The sequence below is a fragment of the Ctenopharyngodon idella genome, chromosome 23, assembly GCF_019924925.1.
Source record: "Ctenopharyngodon idella isolate HZGC_01 chromosome 23, HZGC01, whole genome shotgun sequence".
In the NCBI taxonomy this organism is placed as follows: Eukaryota; Metazoa; Chordata; class Actinopteri; order Cypriniformes; family Xenocyprididae; genus Ctenopharyngodon; species Ctenopharyngodon idella.
The window spans coordinates 11408978-11435260 of NC_067242.1; the positions used below are offsets into that span (position 1 = coordinate 11408978).

At 37.0% G+C, this 26283-nt stretch overlaps 2 protein-coding genes across 6 annotated transcripts in view; both read right to left on the bottom strand.

Annotated features, from left to right (window-relative positions):
* LOC127505766 (60 kDa lysophospholipase-like) overlaps positions 1–26283 on the bottom strand; it is a 293042-nt gene that overhangs the window by 226377 nt on the left and 40382 nt on the right. For 4 of the 5 annotated variants that reach the window (XM_051881574.1, XM_051881572.1, XM_051881570.1 and 1 more), the window contains exon 17: positions 25221–25972. The exons of the other annotated variant lie outside the window; for it this stretch is intronic. The gene's annotated coding sequence lies outside the window, so the exon portion shown is untranslated. Of the gene's footprint in view, positions 1–25220; positions 25973–26283 lie in introns of those variants that run through there. 5 annotated transcript variants of the gene reach the window in all.
* On the bottom strand, positions 10436–22844 carry LOC127505768 (asparagine synthetase [glutamine-hydrolyzing]-like). Its single transcript, XM_051881575.1, has 12 exons — positions 22604–22844; positions 19368–19623; positions 17533–17770; positions 15731–15916; positions 14721–14822; positions 14477–14604; positions 13750–13876; positions 12812–12918; positions 12493–12593; positions 12322–12403; positions 11939–12094; positions 10436–11859 (listed from the first exon to the last, which is right to left on the bottom strand). The coding sequence occupies exons 2-12, from the start codon at positions 19614–19616 to the stop codon at positions 11653–11655; spliced, it is 1683 nt and encodes a 560-aa protein (XP_051737535.1). The 5' UTR covers positions 19617–19623; positions 22604–22844; the 3' UTR covers positions 10436–11652.

Below are 26283 nucleotides of genomic sequence, written 5' to 3' on the forward strand. Positions count from 1 at the left end.
GTTCAATATTAATATTATAAAGCGATGAGAAAAAAACAAAATAACGACTTATTATAGTGATGGCCGATTTCAAAACACTGCTTCAGGAAGCTTCGGAGCGTTATGAATGTTATGGCGTTATGGCGCACCAAAATATTCTCGTCGCTTTATAATATTAATATTGAACCACTGTACTCACATGAACTGATTTAAATATGTTTTTAGTACATTAACGGATCTTGAGAGAGGAAATGTCATTGCTGGCTATGCAGGCCTCACTGAGCCATCGGATTTCAACAAAAATATCTTAATTTGTGTTCCGAAGATGAACGAAGGTCTTACGGGTGTGGAACGGCATGAGGGTGAGTAATAAATGACATTATTTTCATTTTTGGGTGAACTAACCCTTTAAGTATTAGCGATTCTGTTTGTCGTGATGTTTACAGAACTGAGAACTGAAAATCACAAGCACTACTTCACTAATGTTTAATTGGTGTGTTTAATTGGGGTTGGAGCTAAACTTTGCAGGACAGTAGCCCTCAAGGAGCAAGATTGGACACCCCTGGTGTTTCTTTGTCAAAGAGCTGCCATTGTTGATTTTATGTGGTTTATTTTCCTTTGGTTTACTTCATGGGTTTATAAGAGACGAGTTGTATCTGGCAGCGCTCACATTCAATTTAGGTCAATTCACTGACCTACTTTTTTACTGTACGATGATAATTACACATGGCAGTCTTAACGAGACCAGCGTTTCCACATCATGAAGGGAGCTTAGTGTGTGTTTGTGTGGCATTGAACGTTCTTGATCTGGTGTGAAATTAATGTTTCTTTTAAAACATCCTCATTAAATGCATAGCCATGGATAAAGCGTTGCATGCCAGCTTTGGTTTGCTTAATGCAATTGACGTAGGATTGTGTAGGGGAAAGGATGTGAGTTATCTGACCATGCTAATTTTATGACAGAGTGTATTTTCGAGGATGGACAAAAGACCAAAGGCAGCAGTTTAAACTTGTTATGCCTTCATTTTCATTTGAAAAAAGTTAAAATTTCAAATGCAATACATGCATATTCGTGTTTGTCTGTTGACTGTTTTTAACTGACAGAGAAATCACTCTCATGTCATAATTATCAATATTTAATAAGCAATAAGGTACGAGAGGCTGTGCTGTATCGTGAATAAGTCACGGCTGAAGGGTGTTGTTAGGCACGACACAAAGTGTGGCCTTCCTTCTGCCGGAAAAAATAGTCCCTGACCGTGAACAGAAACAGAAGTTAGATTTTTATACCAATAGATGGTGGTCTTTTTGAGTGTGTCAGTCAGTAGCGACGACTTTTACATTGAAAAGACTGAATTGTTGTGAACACGGAACAAGACGCAACTGACAAATGCTTTGACTAGCGCTGTCAGTCATGGGAAAACCCCATAACTGTTAAAAGGACAAGATAATACATCGGACATTTAAACCGATTTTTTATTATGAACATAGGTCTGACCTGAAGGAAAATGCTAAATCTAAATGCAGACAATAAACTCGCTCGATCTCTTTCTCACAGTACTGTTCTACATAATACAGTAAGCTTCAATGAACAATATCAATTGAGAACAAACAGTTTACGTTGCTAAGTGTGGTTGCTAAGGGTGTTGTGTAGTGATACACTGAACCGTTGGGTGAAGCGGTCATAGCCTTGTTTCATCTTGAATAAAACACAGCTATTGACCAATCAGAATCAAGAACAGGAACTAACCGTTTTATAAATACCAAAATACTACGTTATTTAGTGATATGGTAAGGAAAGTCCCTTATACATTTATTTTCAGGCTAACTTCTTCAAGAGCAGCCAACACCTTTAGCTAAAATACTAGTTTACTACTTGTATGTTCAGTTAACATATGGGAGTGCTAACAAAAAAACCTGTTGGGCTACAAGATCTTGAAATCTGTAAAGCTAACATGCTAATGCTAATGTTGTGGGTTCCCAAGAATGACAGCTTCTGAATGCAAGCAATTATTGCCTTTGAATTATTTGGTGTTCCTTGTGTCTGAAAGATGAGGAATTTTGTTTTGGATATGTATTGTTGAATAATGTATTAGATATCAATTAATGATTAATGTGAGACGGTTGACATTCAAACTATACAAAAACAGTGGGATATGCATAATATAGTAGATGGAAAAAGAATGATTGGTCAGGTGATAGCAGAACTTTAGCTAACCTAACCATGTTTGAAAGAATTCATATAAAACCAGAGGGCATGAAATTCATAAATAGAGATAGCTGAAGTGGTATCATGGATATTTTAACACCTTTGCTTACATGTGCACCTTTTCACAAATCAAATCAAATGGTTTTTTTTTAATGGATGTCAATGGAGGAGAGGCTTAACGCACAACTCTGAATGAAATTCAATAATGCCAAGACTGTAATGTGATTAGTTATCAAGGCACACGTGATCCAAGTTAGCCGTTACGCTTTCTCCAGCGGTAGAGCCACGAATCCTTGTATCTCCCAATAATAAAACCATCTTTTTAAAATTCCTGCAGAAAGTTAGCTGTTAGCCATTAGTACTCTCATTCACCTCATTGGCAGCTGGTTGGCTGGTGCACAAAGTCCAGAAGATTTGTAACCTGCCATTTGTGCTCATGAACTATCTGTTGGTACACATTGTAAATGCATGGAAAACTGAGATCAATTTTCTTTACAATTTCTCATGAATGACATGACGCTAATAATGTGTAAATATGTGCTAATAATGAAAGAGTTTTCATATATGGGTGAACTACCCACATGGTAGGCAAGGTTCTCAGGACCTTGTGCAAGGTTCCCTAAAAGTTCTCTAAAGGTGACGAAAATTCCGAACCTTTACAGAACATTAGGAACGTTCCTAAATCGTCCTCTTATGGTTATGAACGTGCTACAGTTCAAGGTTCCTTATATGATTTTAGGGGGACGCTCCATTTTGGTTACTTTATGGTCACATAAGAATGTTACAAAGAGGACATTTGGGACATTCCCACAACGTTCCCACATGGTCCTCTGTTGGTCATTTAATAACGTTCCCGATATGAGTTTAGGGGGACGTTCTATTTTGGTTATTTTACGGTCGTGCGAGAACATTACAAAGAGGACATTAGGGAAGTTATCAGAACGTCCTATAGTAATAGTCCCCTAAACATTCCCAGAACGTCCTGAATGTTCCCTGAAGGTCCACCAAATAACGTCCTCCAACCCTTAAAAGAACTCCACATCGTGACCATCTCGGAACGTACTCAGAACATACTGGGAACGTTACTAGGCACCAGAACGTCAGTGGGGACGTTCTGTTCTGGGAACGTAAAATTTCTAGCGGGGTACTCCTTTAAGTAAGGTTAAGTTAGGCCAATTGTGAAAGTCACATGGCAACTTGATTGTACTTGTACAAAAGCTGCAACCTTCCAATGTCATTAGAAATTGAAATGCTAATGAATGCCCTTTAAGTGCAGTGACCTTAATGGAACAACCATTTGTAAGCATCACAGTTTATTTATATATTGCTGATATCATATTTACCTCACAGCATATGAGCACTGAAAGGTCAAAACTTCAAGTCCTGTTGTATAGGATATGGGCAACAATGACATAGGGGAAATAAAATAAATAATAAAATATAGCCCTGATTGTTAGAGCCAGAAATGCATTAGGGGCTCAGGCCAGGCACATGATTTCTTCACACTTTGGGTGATAAATGACTTGTAGGCATTTACTGTATGGATCAGTACACAATGTAAAATGCAACTGACTCCAGCATTAAAGATGTTTCCAATATTTGCTGCAGTTTATGGACCGTTGCAACTGTCTAGCAACATTCAGATTTGAGGCCTAACTGACAGAAAACAAGTTATTCTTAAGGCACAGTCATTAGCGAAACTTTGCATGCATCGGCCATTATCAATAATGTAGCGATACTTGAAGCAACGCTTACTCAGAGGACACTTTCAAACTGATCAGCTTTTAATTGGCCAATCATGTGTTGAAAGATTAACAAACTTGAATCCGATGCAAAATCCGTGTGGCAAAATTCCAGATCGCACGGATTCCTAGACTGAGATAATTCATTAAATTTGCAGTACAAAGATAAATGTGACCGCACCCTTAAGGCAAGTTCACACCAAGAACGATAACTATATTAGCGTCCACAACAATGGACAATATCGTTCTGTTTATTTTAAGCATGGACTGCAAGTTTGTTGTCTGCCGCTTTAAATGCTTGAGCTCAAGCAGGATGGATTGTGATTGGCTGTAAGTGTTTTTTCAGCTGGAGAAAATCATTCTGAATGTGATTCCAACTATAAAGTTTCCCTGCGCTGTTATAGTTATACACTGTAAAAAACAATTGTTGGTTTAACTTAAAAAAGTAAGTTACCTGGTTGCCTTAAAATTTTGAGTTCATTGAAATTAAAATTTTGAGTTAATACAATGAAGGTGATTGATTTAATCAACAGAAACTCAAAATATTACGTTATCTGAACCACATTAATTATCTAAGTTGATCTGACAAAAGAAAATTGTTGTGATAAATCATGAAAATTATTTTTTACAGCGTAGTTGTGGTGTGAACGCTGCTCTTATGCATGTTAAATTAAAATCAATGTAAATGAATATTAAAACCATAAAGTACATTACCATAATTTGATTTGAATATAATAATTTTAAATTAATAATTCATTATATTTAAATTATTATTTTAATATCAATTCTGACATTATTAAATTAAGTTGTTATATACAATACAATAATTTAATTGTATATTTGTATTATTATTTTAATAATATATACTTTTTCTGTATATTTTGATCAGATGTAATTGAATATAAATTCTGACATTATAAATTACAAAAACAATAATTTAATTTTATATTATTATTTAACTAATATATACTTTGTGCATGTATTTGTGATCAGATGTAATTGATCACTGAATATGAATTCTGATTCTCTCAGTTCTGTCGAGTGTACCGATGAAAACACTGTGACTGATTTTTCAAACTTTAACCAAGGGCTGCTGCCAGATTCATGAGATTTGTGCTGTGGATCATGTCATCCTAAACACCTCTGAATTTTTCATGAACAGCCCTGATGTGCCACAGGCAAGCTGGCATTATATTAATAAAATCCTCACTGGCTTGATGCAGAGGAGGAGGCGACAAGGATTTGAAAATCATTTAGTTTTAGTTTATTTATTTTTTTTGTAATGTAAGCAAATGGAAGGAATTCCATTATTGGAAATGAGAGTCAGGAAAATGTGGAAAATTCAAGTGCCTGGCATTTAATTGATTGTGTAATTTAAGTGACTTCAGAGTTAAAGTCAACATAAAATGGCATTGGCACAACCCATTTTCCTACATAATGTACTAAGATATTTTTTAGTGAAACAAAATATTCAATGAGAATTTTTATTTTTTGAGGTACATCCACATTTTGATTTCATGTTGGTTTTAAAATGTTTTATGAACTCATTGAAATAATAATAATTCGTTGATAATAAACATTTTAATGCAGAACTGGCAAGCATTGTGGAAGAGAATACTGCAAAGTGAGTCTATTCTGATCTACATTAAACAATAATGAAATGTTTCTCAAAAAGACATCGCTGTCATATAAAATAAGCTTATTCAGCCAGGAAAGGACCTTGTTCAGATGTACTGTTGTTTTAGACAATGCATACTCACTGCAGACCACAAACTGGGTCATGTATGATGAGATATGAAATGTTATTTCTGTGAGTGATATTTTGCCAGTTTTACCTTCACTGCCATGTAATCAAACAGTAACTCGGTGGGTCATGATTGGATTGATCAGATTCTTTCATGTTCTTTCTATTCTAGCAAAGGTTTAAATGTCAGTAATATTAGTAAATCCTGACCTGCATTTGTATTTGGTTGATTATGAATGGATTTTGTTGTACCAAGTCTGCATTGTTGCTGCTTTTGTGCAACCTTGAACTGACTCTGAATTTAATTAATTATGCGATTAAGTATAATTATGAAAATTTATGTGAACCTTTTTTGCTTTATTTCAATAAACTCCACAACAGCTGTCTATCTCTCTGCTCATCTATGGTTAGATTTGCTTTCAGAGCAGAAACCGAAGGTTTTAGGTGTGATTCTCATGGGAGGTAAAGCTGTTTGTTAACGGCCTACAATCAAAACAGATGCATTTGTTCAGCCTCATCTCTGTGGGTGTTCTGTGACTGTCTGAAACACAAACAGATATCTGAAGAACTGAGATAGGGACTTGGAGGAGGAATGTTTAGATGTTTATATTAGTGGGTCTGAAGAGAAAATGATGACTTTTCATGTGACCATTTATCAAGCCTAAAGGCCCATTCACACCAAGAACGATAACTATATTAGCGTCCACACCAACGCACATTAACATTTTGTATGTTTTGTATATTATAAGCATGCACTGCAGTTATGTTCCTTGACAGCAAGGATGTCACATGTACCAGATGTGGGCCGGATCTGGGCCACACTATGTTGCTGTTTTGGTATCTGCTGCATTAAATGTTTGTGCTCATTAAATGAGGATGGATGAATGAGGATGTTTTTATCGTTCACAAGCTGGAAATTGTTTTTTTTTTTTTTTTTAAGTGATTCCAACAATATTGCTCTCCTGTGCTGTTATCGCTATAGTTGTGGCGGGGACTCATTATAGTTTTCATGCATGTAGTGAACGGGCCTAAAGCTATGCTGTACAAACCAGAGAAAGACTCCAGTAATATCACTTGAGACACTAAAGTTTAGAACAGATCTCAACCATAGACTGTAAAAAAAAAAGATGGACGATGTGTCTCCACTTCCTTCCAGTGTAGAAAAATGAAGCCAAAATGGCCGTTGACATTGTGCACAGATTATGTCATTTGGAGCCTGAGTCTGCACAGTAGTAATCCGAGGTTAAGCCATTGTATCAAGGTCCCGCCGATACTCCCGCAAATTCAAATCGCAAGCGCAGCTGTCAATCATGACAGTACCTGGGTTTAGCCCAGATAGCAACTTTGTGTCAGATCCGGCCCACATCTGGCACATGTGGAATGATGATCTGGGCCACATGTGGCGGGAATGATGGCACTTGGACGGACCAATCCTGTTTGCCAGATCTGGGCCACAAGCAGGCCATAGAAATGCCACATGTCAGCCAAGAGCAAAGAAATAAACCAGAACTGGACCTTATCTGATCCACAAAATATTTCTATATTATTTATAGAGTCATCTCAGCATTAACAAGCGAGAAAAAAGAGATGAGCAGAAACACAAGAACTACAACTGACTTCAGCCACAGCCTTAGATGAAATCAACTGAAGATAAAAGACATTAAACCTCTGAATATCTGATTAAACAACTCCACAAACAGCATTACCAGCTTCACTTATTACTAACCAGACTGACTTTATTTCTGTCATTCATCTACAGCAGTTCTTATTGAGAATTAACAGAACTTTAAGTCTCATGTTTGTTTCAATTGAGGTTACCATGATTGTGATTGTGATATGTCCCACACAATTACATGGAGGGTTTATGATATATGCAGCCAGCCTCCAGGGGGGCAATCAAAATGTTTTGGCTTCACTTTTCAGGATGTGTGTGGCACACTTGATCTCCACAGTGTCACAAACTGTGCATTCTCAGCCTCAGACGTCACACCCATGGTCCGTTGGCTGAACGTCTGATACATAAGGCACACAAAATGGGAAACACTTCGGGAGGTTCGATGCCAAACCTCCTCATGGAAGAAGAAAGCAGTAGCGTTTACAACTGTGACAATGAGCGCAATGTGCTCAGATTTGCCAAAGTCTCAATACAAACTCAAAAACTTCTCACAACATTTTTCCATAACCACAATTCTATCCACATTAAACCTTTTACTCTTACTGCATGTCAATAATTTCAGATTCAGTTGTGTCCATTAATAAATTAATCCATTTATCAGAATATCAGCCAGAATTTTAACATGTGCATAGGAACAACATCTGAGATGAAATTGATACTTAAATGAAAGAACAGGTAACTACTGTATGAGATATAAAAGAGCAACATCTAAACAATAAAAAATTAATCTGGGAATGGATAGCTCACCTGGGACTCAGCATAATAAAGGAAGTTGAATCCTCACACTAGCATAAAAGAAGGATGTTTTTTCCTAACACTGTCAGTGTCAGTTACATTTATATTTATCACACTTGCTGTTTGGATCTAGGAAACTGTTAAGCCCTAGACTAATCTTTACACCTGAATACTCACATATACACACACATCATAAAGAGTTGGCCTCATTCTGACAAATGACACATGGCGCTTTTTTCACACGCGGCGTTGCACGATTAGCAGTGCGGTGAGCCGTGAAGCTAATTGCCACAATGGTGTTCACTCACGCACTGTGCTGACATTTAGCGAGCGATGGCCAGACATACATTTCCATCCAGTTTATGAGGATGAAAGTGGATTATGATTTATCAAAGTAGCATGCTGGCTTCAACAATCCTTCTGTCAAATGTTTACTACAAAAATGTATTATTACAGCGTTAAATCTGCAATTGTTTTGTTTCTTAAAAATAACACAAAAACAAAAAATATGGCATCATAACCTTCACAAGCAACAATCCTTAGCCAGTGAAGGCAGATATATCCATTTTAACACCTTTAAGAAAAAAAGGAAATGGTAAAACATATAAGGCTAAAATTAAAAAGTTTGGTGTCATTCAACTGATCAAAAGTGACAGTAAAGACATTTAAAATGTTACAAAATATTTCTATTTCAAATAATTGCTATTCTTTTGAACTTTCTTTTTATCAAAGAATCTTGAAAAACATGTATCATGGTTTCCACAAAATATTAAACAGCACAACTGTGGGTGGTTACGTGACAACCATGATGTCTATTGTTTCAATCAGAGTCAGGGAGCAAAAACTGTGCTAATTTGCAAGTTCTAAGACCAGTCTTCTTTCTTGCTAATTCTGTACATTGTTCTGTACCTAATAAACAAAATTCTATTTAGCATACTAACATTTGTTGATGCTAGTTAGTATGATACAAGAAATTAAGTTTATTAAGTTGGTTTAAAGGTGCAATATGTAAGATTTCTGTCCGCTAGAGGCCTATTCAAAACAAAGGCGCAGCTTGATGACGGCAAGCTTGAGCGTGGAATCTTGGGACATGTGGTCTTCACATCACAGCCTGTGGAAACAATCGGGATAGGACTAGGGAAGAAATCATGTTCATGGATGTGATTATTAACGTTACTGTAGTATGAAGCAGAGCAGGACCGAGTGTTGTGGGAGCTGAACGAGGCCGGTGGAGCGATTGAGCAACACATGCCTCACGAGCAGAGGAACTTTTATTATGCCACAGTCGCCAGCGCCGCTTCCGCTTTTCCGGTCATGAGTATGAGGTAACAATGCATCATTTGTTTAAATGAACTTGTTTTATTATTGTTATACCAACCTAAACTAATTGAGTTTTTTTCTTAATTTAATTAAGTTTATTGAACAAACATTTTTTTTTTTAAATGTACCTTTTTCCCTCTCACCTTCTTTATTATGTCTTTTTTTTTTTCTTTTGCTGTGTGTCTGGTTATGGGATAGCATGGGCACTGGATCTCCCATGGGAAGGAAAAAAAAAAGGAAACAGAGGAAAAAAGAAATGTGAGATATTGATTCAAAATACCTCATTGTGTTAGCAAAATATGTGGAGGTATGTCAGCGAATACTTTAAAATTGTACAACGTTTAAACATATTCACTGCATAAGCATTTTAGTTCTGCTTCTCACAATCAGATGGGTATTGAAGAAGCTCCTATTGCCAAAAGACTAAAGAAATGTTATCAGCAAGATGGTGTAAAAACATACATTTCTTGTCTATTAGCACGCACTGCTGTTTACACCAATGGCGGAAATCAGGCAGCTGTTCTTTCTCCCCGACCGTCAAACACCCCCTAATACTGATTGGTTAGACGTTTGTTGTTGGCGGCATCGGCCTGACTAACTTCCAAACAGCGTATTTGAAATACAACTGAGTCCCCCTTTAATGTTTTATATACTGTAAATAAATCTGGGTTCAAGTTGCAGCAACAGCGATCAAAAATAAGTGTTTTCTTTTTATGTGCCCATCTTTGAGATGAGGAGTGATGGGAGGGACAACCTCTTGGTGGCACTATTGATCACTGGACACTTTTTTTAAAATTAATTTCTGCATTATTGATTGTGTGTTGCCTCTCCACCTACAGGCAAACAGAGGAATACTCAATCGTTTTAGAAGTACCGTTTCACGCCAAGCATTATGAAATAGGTGAAAACCCAGTCAAGATTGAACACTGAAGCAAAGCGTTATCAATACCATGACCAGATCTTACAAAACGAAAACACACGTCAAAGCCTTGACTATTCAGTGCAGAAAGAGGAAGACGCTTTAAACACTTACGTTACATACACATCCATTTTATTAATGTAATGCTAAAATCATTTTCTACCAGATTAGTGTTGGTGCACCAAACAAAACACACATTAATAGACTCAGAATAACAGCCATGCTGCTCTTAGGAATACATTTTAAGAGGAATATTTCTGACAAATATGAAAATCGTCATTTACTCACCCTCGTGTCATTACAAACCTGTATAACTTTATTCTGTGGAACACAAAAGATATTTTGAAAAAAAGCTTTTGTGTGTGTGCCTCCATTTAATGGAAGTGACTGATCAAAAACAGTTTGGTTACAAACAATTGTAAATTCCATTTGTTTTGTAGAAGAAATGCATTCAGGTTTAGAACATTGTAAGGGTTAATAAATTCACTATTTATATTTTTAGTAGACCATCCCTTTAATTTCACCTAGCCAACCAATGGCTAATCCGTCAAAAAACTAACTCTAAACATGCAAATACATTCAAAGGGACAGTCCGACTGAAGGAACATGGGTAAAATGCTTAGCTCAAGTGCAAAATGGAAGTAGTTCATGGCCTGTAAGAATCAAACCAACAACTTTTCCAGCCCAGGGGTGCATTTCCCAAAAGCATCGTTAGTCACCTATAGTCGCAAGTTCCATTGAACTTTATTGATAATGATGGAACTCGTGACCATAGTTGGCTTTGCGAAATGCACCCCTGATCGTAAAATCTTATGGATCTCCTTTCTGAATCATTGTATAAAACTCTTTAGTTGACAATGTTGGCTAATGTAAAGTTTTGAGATTCAAAGCAGTAACAAAAATATTATTTATAGGTTACTGTACAATTTTTTTTGTACAGGAGTCCTTTAACCAACAATCTATACCTCGCTTCCGTTCTTTTTAGATTCTGTTTAACAATATAAAGCTTAATGAAGAAAAAAAAAAAAATGGACGTAAATGGCACTCAATATATTCTATATAACACTGAACCTCAGCAAGGCAGCTTGAAGGCTTGACAAGCGGTCAGGGCCTTCCTTTTTTTTTTCTTCTTTTTTTTTTCTCCTTTAAAAGATACTTCTGTGAAGAATTGATCTGCAGTATTACAAATTCAGTTGTCTTTAAAAGACAAAACTTGAATTTAGCTAATTTAACAGAGGAATGTAGCTCATAAATTCTGAACCAACTCCATGTGGCATGCATGTATGCTGTAGAGAATAATCTTTAGCCAAGGTCTGAAGAATGATGTGATTACTAGTCTTTATCAGGCTTGTAGATGGACAGGGTTCTGGCTGAGGGGTCTGTGGCCTTGATCCAGCGGGGCATCCAGTAATGTGGCGTCCAGTCGCTGCGGCCGGGGTACATCTTCTCGAAGACCTGCCTTATGTAGAAGCCTTCTTTGGTTTTGGGGGGGTTGTAAGGGAACAGCTTATTAGCCTTCTCCAACTGAGAGTCGTTCACCTGAAGGAGAAACAATAGATTAGAGGATACACACTGTGTACATCCATGACATCATGGTCTGTGTGTACATGTGTAGTACCTCAGACTCGATGTGCTCCTGTAGGCTTGTGTACCAGGATTTCTTCAAGGATGTTATACCATCACTGAAGGCCTCTTTCCTTCTCCAGAGAATCTCATCTGGGATAAGGTTCATCCCTTTAAACGATTCCCTCAGGAGATACTTCTCCACACCATCCTGCTCCAAACAAACAAGTTATTCAGTCTGGTTACAAAAAACACTGTTATGATATTTGAAAAACAAAAGCAATAGCGATAAATTAAGCATCACTATTATTATTGCTCATATTTGGGGTTTTGGTTTTTACACTTTAGACCAGGCACCGTAACTGATGTGGGAACAGACACATTTTAAACTGACATGAGGAAGGATAAATCACTGAAATGTAAGGTGTCAGGACCCACCGTTGGTGCTCTCATCTCTGCAGGCAGAGAGAGGTAGTATGCGGTGAATCTATGGTCCAGGAAAGGCACTCTCAGCTCCAGTCTAGTGAAAAAGGTTTGATGTCACAAACACAGTGGAAATCACCAAGTTACTATGGGAAGGTAAGAGAAGGAAGGAGTATTTTGTCTTACCCATGTGCAGCTGTGGTTCTGTCCGCTCTCAGCACATCAAACAGATAAAGCTCTTTCAGCAGACGTACGCTGTCCTCAGCACCCGCTTTAGGGGACGGTGCCTAATTCAAAGCAGGTCACAAATTCAGCTGAAATCAAGTCTTAAGATACAGCTAACAATGCATGACAAGACACTAATGTCTCACTACTAGAACAGTGAAGTCCCTCTTAAAATGTCCGAATGTCATTGAATTACATTATAAAAAAGCACAAATGTTGCTACATCTTTTCTCAGAACCAGCTTCATTTTTCAGTAAGCTTAGAACATATTGACATGTACCTTATGGAAGTAGATGTATCCTTGTGTCAGCTCATCAGAGCCTTCACCTGAGAAAATCACAACGCTGTCAGTCTTCTCACGGATGTACTTTGATATCAGGTACATACCTGCGTAGAGGGAAAAAAAAAAAAAGAACTGAATACAAAGCTTTTTCTGCAAAGCACTGTTGCCACCTAGTGGCTATAAGATGTGCTAGGAAATTAATATGGCTGAAGCAAATAATGGGAAAAAAAAAAAAAAAAAAAAAAAAAAATCTCTAACAGGGCACGCCAGTGTGAGCATTTTACTCAAAATAAGCTAGATATATGCAAACTGTAAAGTTTATTTGTACAAAAAAAGGAGCATGTGTATTTAAAAAAAAAAATAATAAAAAAAAAAATTCAAAAACTGTAAATATTTGAACTGGGATAACGCTTCCAAATATAAATATGAGAACTGCATGTTTTAAAGCAGCGGTTCTCAACCTTTATTAGGTCACCATAAGCATAATATTTTTTACGGAATTTTTACAGAAGTTGTTCTTCCTTTTCTGTAATGCATGAAAACTGTTTTTACCACTTTGATCTTACCTCAATTTTTGGTAAATGTTTTTAATTGGCTTTCAGTGAAAAATGATTATTTATCCTTTAGTTTTAGAAGATATCCTTATTTTGACAAATATATTGAATCCTGGCTCATGGACTTTTCCCGATCCCATCACCATCTCTCCCTTACTTACTGTCAAATCTACACTGTCCTATCAAATAGGCAAAAAATAAATTTTAAAACACTCTAAAATACATTTTTTGGTCATACAGATAAGAGTAATACATTATTCAAAATTTGAATGAAATTTTATTTGTGTGCATTCACAATAACAATAAAATGTCACACTTTTGTGAAATAATGAAAAACAGGATGTCGACTAGAAAAAAAAAAAAAAAAGCTCCTGTACTCACCAACAGAGGCACGCACAGTGGTGATGTCGTAACTCTCCAAGTGAAAGATAACTTCGTCCAGCGCGCGGATACCCTCCTCAGGTGTGAAGTTCACCTCATGGTGTTCGCTGCCAATGTGGGCTGCCACCTGCCACACAACATCAGTTAAAACTAGGGCTTCAACTAACGATTATTTTGATAATCGATTAGTTGGCCGAGTATTTTTTCGATTAATCGGATAAAAATCCTAATTTTATTATTTTATTGACAAAACACATTATTGCACAATTCGTGCTCACACACTGTATTTTGGTATAATATCAGCATGTCCAGTAAAGCTGTTCTCATTTACATATTTTCTGTCAGACAACGGAACAAGTATGATTATAGTGAGTAAGTACATGTTAACCAGCAATCACTTCCACTGCTAAAATTCCTTATTTCTAACTGACAATGTCAGCCAAAATCACTCTACTTGTAAGCTGTAAGTCAAAGACAGCAGCTGAGCTGTTGAATGGTACTGCATTACAGCACAGTGATTGAATTAAGTTCATTCTCATGAATAATGCAGAGAAAAGCTCAGAAACTGACGATGTAGCTTCCAGCCACGGCAGCTAATCACCACTCCAAATTAATGCACATTAAAAGTCAACACAAAGTGCATAGAAATGCACTATCCACAGAAAGTGCCACACGTTCAGGCTACAGAAGCATAAAGTGCATATGACATACTGAATGTGTCACTTACCTTGCGGGCAGCAATAACATCTGGGCTGTCATCTGAACCAATGGCAAAGGTCTGAATGGGATACGGAAGCTGTTCTTCTTTGGCAAGTTTCACGAGTGTCGCGGCAACCAGACTTGAATCGAGACCACCTGGAAATAAAAACATCATGGATAAGGTGAAGGTAATAAAAAGTCAAGAGTAAAAAAAAAACAAAAAACAAAAAAAAACCACCACTTAAAGCAAGTAACAGAAAGAGCACAGGCACCTGAGAGGAGGCAGCCGATTCTTCTGTGAGCCATCAAGCGTTTCTTTACAGCATTTTCAAACAGGATCCTAATGTTGCTCTTGACCGTCTCCAATTCAAAGCCTGATGAAAAGGGGAAAATTTATTTTTTTTTCTCTTTAGTTTTGATTGATGGTAAGCAGACGTACAGTGCTGCTTGACAGTTTATGAACCTTTTAGAATTTTCTATATTTCTGTATTAATATTACCCAAAACATCAAATGTTTACAAAAGTCCTAAAGTAGACAAAACGATTGTTTCCACAGAGCGGTACGGTTAATTACAGTACAGTATGCAATTATTTGTTTCCATTGTCAGAAGTTGTGAATGGTACCAAAATTCTAAATCATACCATACCACTTTTTTGGAACCCTTCTGTTTTGGGTTACATTAATGCAGAAATATATATTTCTCCCATTTATCTGTTCCGTAGACATTTAAATGCAACAAAGAACATAAGCACAAATAAAAGACAGTGGATCTTTGTGTGACAAATTTAAGTTCTCTCTCTAAAATCTGATCAGTATAACACTATCGGAAGGCCTCAGGCGTGACCGACACCAGAAGCACCAATTACACCATAAGTAGTGACATCTACCTCTCTTTAATTAATCTATTGATTCAGTATGCAAAACTGGACTGAATGATTAATCCAACTAGTGAATAACTTAAATTGTCACACAAAGCTATGAAATGGCACACCAAGCCGACGATCCGCCGTTATTGAGCATCAGCCGACATAGTTTTTCGGTGTGTTCCACACATTTTTGTGTGTTCCACGCACAGGCTAACTGACAGTGAGCTGTAGTACTTTTAGTGTGTTCAAATGCAGCTTTTTTGCCCTGACGCAGGCAACACAAGGTGACAACACTGTCAGCTTTCATCAGCGCTAGTTCTTTGGAGATGGTTTGGTGTGTCCCTACCTTAAAAACACAGAGAATATAAATGCACAAGTAATCTGGACTACTTTTACGCCACTATATGACATCTACCTGTGCCAAGGCCCTGAAGGATGTTATAGGAGGCATGTTTGGGTTCATCTGTGCAGCAGTGAAAGCGATTTATCATGACAGACTTCACTTTTCCAGTGAGCTGCAAGTCAAACACCTCAAAGTATCCTGGGGGGAAGGGGGTGATCTTTGCAGGAGTGGACATGGAGTGTGTGATCTCCGTCAAACCTGTTTGGATTAAAATCACAGTGAAAATGAATGAATGAAGCTAAATGAAATGTAATTACATGAAAAAAAAAAAAACATAAAAATAAAATAACCCTCCTGGTTTGCTGTGCTTCTTCATAGGGCTGCACAATTTGGCCCAAAATTGTTTGATTTTATATCAATATGACTAACAAAATAAAAATTATGATTTTATTCTGATTATTATTAATAGTATTGTTAAGATTATTAAAGTAAAAATATTACTAATGTAATATTGTAGAATAAAGAATTATTTAACAAATATATTTTTTTACAGTACCTCTGCGAAATTACAATGCTAAATGTTAATTTCTTTATTTTCAGACTTTAAACCAACAAGCATTATTTTGGCAGAAAATGGCAGGGAGACCAACCCTTAAAGGGTTAGTTCAACCAAAAATGAAATTTCTGTCATTAATTACTCACCCTCATGTTGTCCCAAACCCGTAAGACCTTCGTTTGTCTTCGGAACACAAATTAAGATATTTTTGATGAAATCCGAGGGTCCACACATAGGCAGCAATGACACTGCATCTTTTAAGGTCCAGAAAAGTACTAAAGATATCGTTAAAACTGGCAACGTGACCACAGTGGTTCAACCTTAATATTATGAAGTGACGAGAATATTTTTGTTTTGTTTTTGCGCACAAAAAGTATTCTTGTCGCTTCATAATAATAAGGTTGAACCACTGTGGTCACGTCGCCGGTTTTAACAATATCTTTAGTACTTTTCTGGACCTCAAAAGGTAACTATGTGTGGATCGGATTTCATCAAAAATATCCTAATTTGTGTTTCAAAGACAAATGAAGGTCTTACAGGTTTGGGACAACCTGAGAGTGAGTACTTAATGACAGAAATTTCATTTTTGGGTGAACTAACCCTTTAACTGTCACCCCTCTTTTTTGAGAATAGACATGGAAATGCACTTTCCAAACTTAAAAGAGAAGTTGATAGATTGCTCATCCTTGTTATCTATATCATCCATCAAAATGCTATCAACGCAACATTGGAGTGACAATCAAGAAATGGATCTTGATTTTCAAATAAGTTTTTCTGTTTCATGATGCCAATGTGCCCATATTAAGTTGTCCCTCATGCTTACATGCGAATGGCCTCATCTGCAAATGCACTGCCTCCTCCAAATACTGTGTGACATAATACTTTTCATCACTCAGTATTTCAATGAACAAACAAAAGACTTAAATGAGACCTCCACTGAGCGCAGTTGGTCACAACTCATTACAACTCTACATATTTCTTTCCACACAGTCATTACAATTTTGGAGAGATGGCAGTTAGTTGCACTTCCAAATTGCTTGCTTTAAGCAACCCAAACTCAGAGCAGATGCAGAGAGGAGTTCAAGTGGAGCAGCATTTACTCAATTGAGCCACTCTGACACTCTGGATCATGAGCTGCAGGTGTATAAAAGAACAATGCAGTGTTTCCCACCGAATCGTGCATTCATTTATTTCTTTTAAATCACAGTTTTGCGATTTGATAGTCACACTAATCTGTATCGGGGTAACGGTTTTAGATCAATTAATCGTGCAGCCCTTCCAGGAGAGGACAAATGTGACTTGGACTTATTCATTATACCTTTGGCCTCAGAACAGGCAGCTAGGAAGCCATCGTCAGTGAGCAGTTTGAACAGTGGTCTCACACCGTAGGTGTCCCTCCCTAAGAAAACCTTTCTGTTAGCAGTATCCAACAGGATGAATGCAAACACGCCATCTAGCAGAGTTGCCATCTTCTCGATTCCAAAGCGATCGTACAGGTGCAGAAGGATCTCTCCATCGACTTTGGTCTGATACTCAAAACCATAGTGGTCCTTCAGCTATAAGGGAAAAGACTGGTCATCAGATGTTAAGTTAAACCATCTATGATCACATGATTCAATCACATGGAGGACAAAGGCCTTAAAGGGATCATTACATGAGAAATCAGATTTTCCTTGATCTTTTGGCATATAAGAGGTCTTCATGTATCATTAATACATCCTGCAAGTTCCATAACTCAATACCGTCCTCGTCATCAATAAAAAAAGCATTCATATAATCAAGCTGTAAAAATACGTTTGAATCCGAGGTGGCATGTGACGTCACAGGGGCACAATCATTTTCATATGGCTGCCTCTGGACCAAGACAACACCACCTACTTTTACAACATCCTTTTCTTAGCTCCACTGCCGCTGAGAGGCCACCATCTTGTTTGAATTTTTTTTTTTTTTTTTTAAATCTCCAAGCTGGTCACGTGATCAGCTGCTAGCATTCTGATTGGAGGATCTCAAAAAATCCCCCACGACCGATCTAAAGTATCCAGATAGAAATTTGTTGCTCATTCTCAAGGGGAAAGTGCCCAAGCAACATTGCTCGGCAACATTGCTCAAAAAGTTGCCCTGTGTATCATCACCTTCAGTGTATAGGGTAAACAGATATCGGATATGGGTCACTTTTAATGCAAGCTTGTCCTCAAAAAATTGGATACAGTCAATAAAATTGGGACAATTTGGCATCAACTCCTGCAGTGTAAAAGCAGCCTATGTTTCCTCTACATTGTGTGTAAATATGTGATTACCATTCACTGTATTGCATTAATAGAAAGCTAGTAACCATAAGTATCTTTACAAAATTTAGTTTCAATTGTATTTGTGCCGTGACCATTGGGGCGGAAACATTTATAACATGGCCATACACACTTACTAGACCATCTCATTCTAGCGTTTAATGCGGAGGAGGACTCCAGCGTACTGAACTAGGAAGGACGCAGCATCTGTAGGACACAGCCTTCCATTTGAGAAGCACGCTTAAGCGAATCTGTGCTTGTCTGTGGTCTTCCAGTGGCTTACATTATTGGCAGTTTAGTGTTAAGGGATTAATTTACACCAAAACAAAAGATAACATGTATGTCTTCATCTTGAAAACATTATTTTTGTCTCACAATTCATAATGAACTTCAATTAGCATGCAAAGGATTGTGAGTGATTGATGGACACAAGGAATACACTTGGATGCATCTTTCAAAATGAGCTGAATGACGGACATAAAGTTGACCTTCGAAGGGTCAAATTAAGATGGCCTTCGGCGGTGCTTGATGACGTGGCATTCACGCAAATCACGCATTACACACGTCAAATGGCGCGTTTCTCTCAATTCACGCCGCGTCATTTGCACCACAGGATGTCTGTCACGTTTTTGCATTGACTTAACATGTAAATCACTTGCGCTTAACGCTTCATTCGCGTCTGGTGTGAACGCACCATAAGAGTCTCTCACATGCACGCAAAGAGAGAAACATTTTGACAGATCCCTAAATCATTTGTGCGTGTGTGTGTGTGTGTGTATGTGAGTATATATATTAAAATGGACACAAACATAAAATTACCACTGTGTTAAAAATTATATTTTAGTGTGAACAACGTTCATCTACTTACCCTGATGTGGTTGTAGATCTCACCGTTGTAACACAACCAGAGGTAGGGAAACTTCTTGACACGCAGAGGCTGCATGCCATACAGCTGGTCCACAATGGCAAGGCGGTGAAACCCAAAGCAACAGTTGGTGAATCCATTGACATTCTCAAAGCGGAAAGCATCTGGACCACGATGGGCGATCTTCATGGCCTTGGTGCACTGAACCGCAAGGCAGTCATCACTACCAAACAAGGCCCATATACCACACATTCTGATGCTGGAAAAAACAGTGCATAAAATGTCATTAAAATTAGAAGGGAGCAAAAGTAATCATGTCCATATGTTTTAACAGACCTACTGGAATCTAACTTCAAGAAGTGTATGCCAGGTGGAAATTTTGGGGGGCTGGACTAAATTCAGATTTATGCTGGATGTATTGATTGGAAATGTTTTTTTTCTTCTTTTTCTTCTTAAAAAGTGTTTTATCGCATTTCCCATTTAATTTAAATTGGCCTCATTTTCACCCCCAAATACTGTTTTTTTTTTTGTTTTTTTTTTACATACCTTCAGAACAGCCAAATCAAGGCTTTTTTTGAGTGTGTATAGATAGATAATGTTAAAAAAAAAAAAAAAAAAAAAAAAAAAAAAAAGTTACAAAATGTTATGCCACTGAGATGAAGGGAACCATGTTTTTTTAATTAAGGAAAGTTCAGATGGGGGTTATATTGACCCCAAACACTGTATTAGGGTTAATGACATTTACTAATTCAACTCTCTGACAACTGGATAAACAACGTTAACATTGTGACATGTTTTTAATGTCCTGTAGACATTTTGTAGCATCAATGTTCTTTGGGATAGATTTGACACCAGGCTCATTTAGCTGTTAAGTTACATTTCATCTTAACACAACTATAATTATATTAAAGTACGTTTACTAATTAATTGTATTATAACATCCATATGTAAAACTACATAAAAATATTAAATGATACAATTGAATTAAATCTTAAATACATTACATTACATACAGTGATACAGTAAGAAAAGCTGCAATATGTTCAGCTGTAAGGTTTCTCTGAATAACGCAGACATACGCATATGTACTATCTCATTATCTCATGAGAGGTCTGTAATCTGGGTCTGTATGAAAGGTGTTTATTCTGATAAGTGGTGAGAATGGAACATTTGGCATTGCTCAAGGCAGCGCGTCTGCAAACAGCGGCATGTTTGACAAGAGTGATAAAAGGCTGTAAGGAAAGGTGTGTGCGGAAAGCCCTTATATGGAGATAGCTTGGGAGTGTCTTGTGTAAAATTACAGAAAAATATTAAATACAATTTAATTTAATCAAAAAATACAATAACATTTATTGTATAATAATAATAAAAATGTTAACCTGAATACAATGTGTCAAGTTTTTGACATTTTCACATGCGAGTTCCAAATGAAATATGGCAGCACAAGAGGAAATGGAATGTTAATAAAGCTTTTTATTGTTAAGACCTTTTCAGAGAGTGGAAATGCATTCAAATATGTAAAGTTTCAGCCTATTTTGCCAAAAATAATTTACCCTAATAGGACAATGTCAGTTATAAAATGACGAAACCCTAAAAAAAAAAAAAAAAAAAAAAAAAAAAAAAAAAGTCAAGGGTCAGATGTAGAAAACTAATTTTGGAAAATGATTTTAACCTTAAATATGTAAAATATAAAGTCATTCTTTTTTAATTAACGGTGACTTCATAATTAGTCCCATTGAGGGTTAAGTAAATATCCTAGGCACAAAATTTGCAATTGATAAGTGGCATTTACATGTTTCGCAGTAACTCCACCAATTAGTTGCATGTGTGTTTAAAGTCAGCATGAAACGGAAGTTGCGATTGTCTTTTCTTCACCACTGTGACGTCTATCCGAGTGAAACGGATGACAGGGCAGGATTTGATTTCGTCGTTCTGGAATTGCTTGGATCGTTGGAAGTTGGGCTTTGCTAACAAAATGGAGGCAGATCTGAACGCCAGTTTGCAGTCAGTTTTGGGGGATTTCTCTCCACCGGGCTCACTGCCAGCACCCTCGCGTTAAGAACTTTATTTACTGAGGATGACGAGGAGGAGGACGTCAACGGCACTAAACATTGAGAGAGCGCACAAGAGAGGGACTGATGGAAGGTGTGTGTCCGCCTCTTCGACTTCCATAGGAATGAATTTAAAAACACTCATTGTCACGCTGGTGAATCCGGCCAATCGTGAAACAGCTGTGACGTCATCAGAACTTGCGCAGCTGCACCGACTGACTCAGCCGACTGCTCTCCAATCGCTCTCGCAGCACTTTGATGCCATACATCAGAGTCACATCGTGTCGGCGCGGTCTCAAGTCTGACAAAATTTCTAACCAGCACGCACTGCTTCAAGTCAGACGCCGATCGGTCTGCGCAACATTAATTTGAACAAGCCTAGTTCCAGATAGCTCCGCCCTTGAGTCATAGCATGTGACAGGAAGACACAATGAGTCATTTTGAAGAGGAAGTTAATGTTTTTGATTAATGATTACAAGGGCAAGTGAATTAAAAAAAAATAAAATAATGAAGTGCACGGATAAATTATTTATAATAAATACTACAATATTCCATAAAAATAAGAATTGTCATTTTTGATTTCATGGTGACTTTGATTAATCGTGTAATAGTTTTTTGTTGAATTGTATTAAAACCAGAGCAAAATTCCTAATAATCAAACTAAATCATAATAATTATTATTATTATTATTAATGAAATAATATAAGGAACCCACATCAATTAAAAACAAAAACATTCAAAAATGTATTGTCCCCGTTTTTTAATAAATAGATAATAACAAATGAGATTTTGGTGGTATTTTTCACCACTCAAATAGGAAATGTCCCAGGTTTCCATTTCAGAAATCTGGTCACCTTACTTTAATATCGTGACCTGAACAGTAAAGCGTGTACTCGTGGCTGGCTTGAACAGTAAAACTGTGTGTAGTGTAAATGAGCATAATATTCTCAAGAAGAAACCTTGTATAATTGTTTGACAGGTGTACGGTTAATTTATGTTTAATGGTTCGTTTATTGCATATGCTCTACGTCTGTTAAATGTAGGCCTATACGACAGGAAAGCTGCTGTGGTTTAACATTTGAAGCAACCTGTAGCATACCGACTCCTATATAATCACTTCTTAACATTTTAAAAACACATATCGTAAGATAAATTCGTAATAAATCAATCAAATACAACGTGTACTACCTTTAAAAGATGCTTGAGTTGGTGTATCTCGGATGAGATGCGAGAAGTGTCCTTTCTTCTTCAGTGAGGATGGCTGATGAAACACACGTGTATTATTTCTGCATTAGATATTTGTCCTCAGTTCCTCTCCAAAAGTCGCTGCTGATTGGTCGAATATGTGACGCTGCCATGACGGTCTTGGCCATGTGACTGCAGGGCCGTCCCTAGCGAGGCTTGTAAAATACATACCCTGCGTCTCAATCAGCTCCCTAGTGTATCATGTAAATGAATGTGGATGATTCCCTGATCAGTGCCCTGACTACTGAACTAGGGAGCTGATTGAGACGCACCCATAGACGCCCCATTGGCCGCTGGGGATAGTACGTCAACGGCGCCGCCATATTGCTCCGGGCAATTTGCCGTATCTCTCATAAGTGGACTCATAAGATGCCTATTTTGAGGTTTTACAAACCGTCGCACAATCCAAACCAGATCTCGGGTTTCACGTGTAAGTCTCAACAGTTGTTTTTGGTTGTATTTGGTCATTATAACATTATTTTGACAGCTAGTTGTCCACCAAAGCCAGACTATTAATAGCTATCAATAACGCTAATTAGCTATGAAAACTGAGACTTTATAAGAAATAATATAAAGTTTACATGATTCTGAGATTATATTATAGTTTATATTATGAACTAATCTAAATCGCATGTGAGTCTTCCGTGTAATGAAGCCAAAGGACTTTGACAGGACAGCAGGCTGTCAGAATTACAGATAGGGCTAAACCTATCTAAACCTAAATTATATTTCATACAATTTATATTGTACTGTAATTATACTATAAATGTTCTACCACTGTAACTTGAATGTTTTACTGGATCCATTAAGGATTGTCTTATAATTAGGGGTCCAGACTGTGCTATTACTATTGTCCACTAGAGGGATCTACGGGATAAGGTATCTTTTAAGCCCAATCCTTTGACGTCACTTTCCCGCTGGAACACGCTCCCTCAGCTGGACTGAGTGGCAAAAAAGACTGGGTTTAATAGGGGAAATTGTGAAAACGCGAGTAAAACAAACGATTACACTAAAGGTTGGGCTCGAAATTGTTCCTTACAACTTGTCAAAGAAACCTAATCCATGGATATTGACATGCAGCCAGGAATGGTGTTTCCTGACATAAATTAGATGTGCCTGATTTCCCGGGGAAATACATAAAGCAAATTTGCCTGTGAACACTTTAGGTAAGTCTAAATCCGAGTGATCACTTATATCGTCATATCATCCACCCCTAAAAACTTTATAGTTTTTGTCAGTGTTTATTTAAAAACACTCAATTATGCAGTAGACCGTAAATATTTAATTGATTAGTTGTGGTGGATCCAAAATGGTCAATATTCATATTCATGCATTTTATTCATATTTAGTGTTAATCATTTATGGCTTATGATTTATCAATATTACTTTTGATTTCATATATTCATGTACTCCTACTCCATATATTAATCCTCATCATATTTTCAAGTATTTACTCTTTAATGTGCAACTTTAAGATTATTCTTCTTATGTATGCTTGCTATATTCAATTGTTCTTCAAGTGTTCCAATGTGACGGGTTATGTTGACACGTTTGTGGTTAGATATTGGACGCCTGCCAAGTACTGCAGAAGCGATGGTGTTTTCAGATTTAGTTGCTCATTTGAACTTGATGTACCTTTGTATGAAAATATGTCTGTTTCTATTTCTGCAGACATGTGATAATGCAAGATCTGCAATATTATCTTAAGGGTTTCAAAACAACACCTCATATTTTCATCTATCTGACCAGTCACTCTGACCTAGCTGTTACACCAATTATGACATAATGGATAAGTCTGTTTGACCTTTTCTTATTAGACCAAATCATAAGTTTGAGTGGGATGTAAGTTTTCCTATATGCTTATGGTATAAAACGGACTGGGTTTTTGATAGTTTAGCTTTTCTTTGCTCTTTCTGTTTCTTGCATCTCTTCTGCTTCTGCTTCTTCTCTTCTACCTCTCATTTCATTCTCCAAATATCTTAATTTTGTTCCTTCTTTCTCTATATTCTGATCTTCATCTATTAGATACAATACTCTAGATTTTATTATAAACTATTAATTACTTAATTAATTTGTTTGTCTCTATAATTTTTAATTAATAAATTTGTTATTCCTTATTCAAATTTGATCTCTGACATAATCATTGCTGGGTGACATTGACATGAGGGTGAGTAATTAATGACAATAATAATTTTTGGATGAACAAACCCTTTAACAGTTTGGACGTACTTAAGTTGACCGCATCAAATTTGAAAGATAAAATTGGTAAAAATAGACAATTAAAATAGAGGATCTCAATCACTTTACAAAGTTGTGTGGTAGATTTTCCCCAACGCACCTGAATTAAGTTAAAGGGGTGTCCAAGACATCTATGAATTTATACTCTACTAAGCGTACTTCAATACCTGTTCGAGTCGGTCGACGTCTCAACCTGTTTGAGCACTATCACTTGGGAATAAGATCTAGCGCTCCACTAAAATACTATCACTTGAGTATGGAAGTAAGATTCCCTAGTGTCTAGTCAGCTGCGCAGCATAAGAACCACACTGACTCCAGCTGATGTCCTTGAATCCTTTAATCATGGCCGGAAAAGTTCTCAGAGAATCTCACCAGCAAAAAGAATACAGCAGGTTTTTATAAGACCTCAGGTACATCACAGTCAAAATAACATGATATATTACTCATTGTCATCAGTCTAATATGATTGGTTCAGATTTGAGCAAAACAAGCCTCTACCTACTTCCCCTGTTACTGGCAGAGCAAAATTAGTTCAGAATCACTGAATCACAGTCCCATCAAAATCACAAGGTTAATAGTTTGTTAATAACTCAATATGTCATGGGATTATTACAGATTTTTTTATATCTGGATGCTGTCTAGCCAGCATGGCAAAAATTTCCACTGTTATACGCAACACACCCAGTCTTAGTGAATACTTTTCTATTCTCAAGAGTTAAATGTTAGGCCTGTAGGGAAAATGAAATGTCAGTTGTTAGTTAATTATGATTATGTTTAAACATCCACCACAGTTGTTTTTCCTCCAAAGAAGTGATGACTGTTTTATATGATGTAATTTAATTTTCATTTAAAGGGAAAGTAGTAAAAGATAACAAGGTGATACTGATAGTACTGCTGCTCTCTATGCGGAGTACACAGCGTGCCACCAAACCAGCTACCAAGGGGGCATCCAATTTTTTTAAAGCTACTTTTTTTAAAAATTAAAAGCTGGACAGATGATTATGGCAGAAAGTGACAGCTAGCAGGACAGCCTCAGGATCTTGTTGGCCAAGTAAGCTCAATAAACTCGCCATTCTAGAGAACAGACAGAACAAACAAGAATGTAAGCACATTTCTGCAGTTTTAAGTCAATGTAGGTGTGTCCCAATTCGTGTACTTATGCTCTATTCTATGACGTTTTTAAGTAGCCTATGAATAGTGTGAGTAGTGTGTTCACACAGAGAATTCCAAAAAGAAAATGTGCACTTTAAATACCCGGATGATGCACTAAATTAACGAAGTGTGGAATGTTGGACACTTAATGCACTCAACTGTCGCAGTTTTAAATACGCAGTGGAGGGGCCAAGAAAATTCCAAAGTTCTGAGAATCGTCCGATACCAATCCA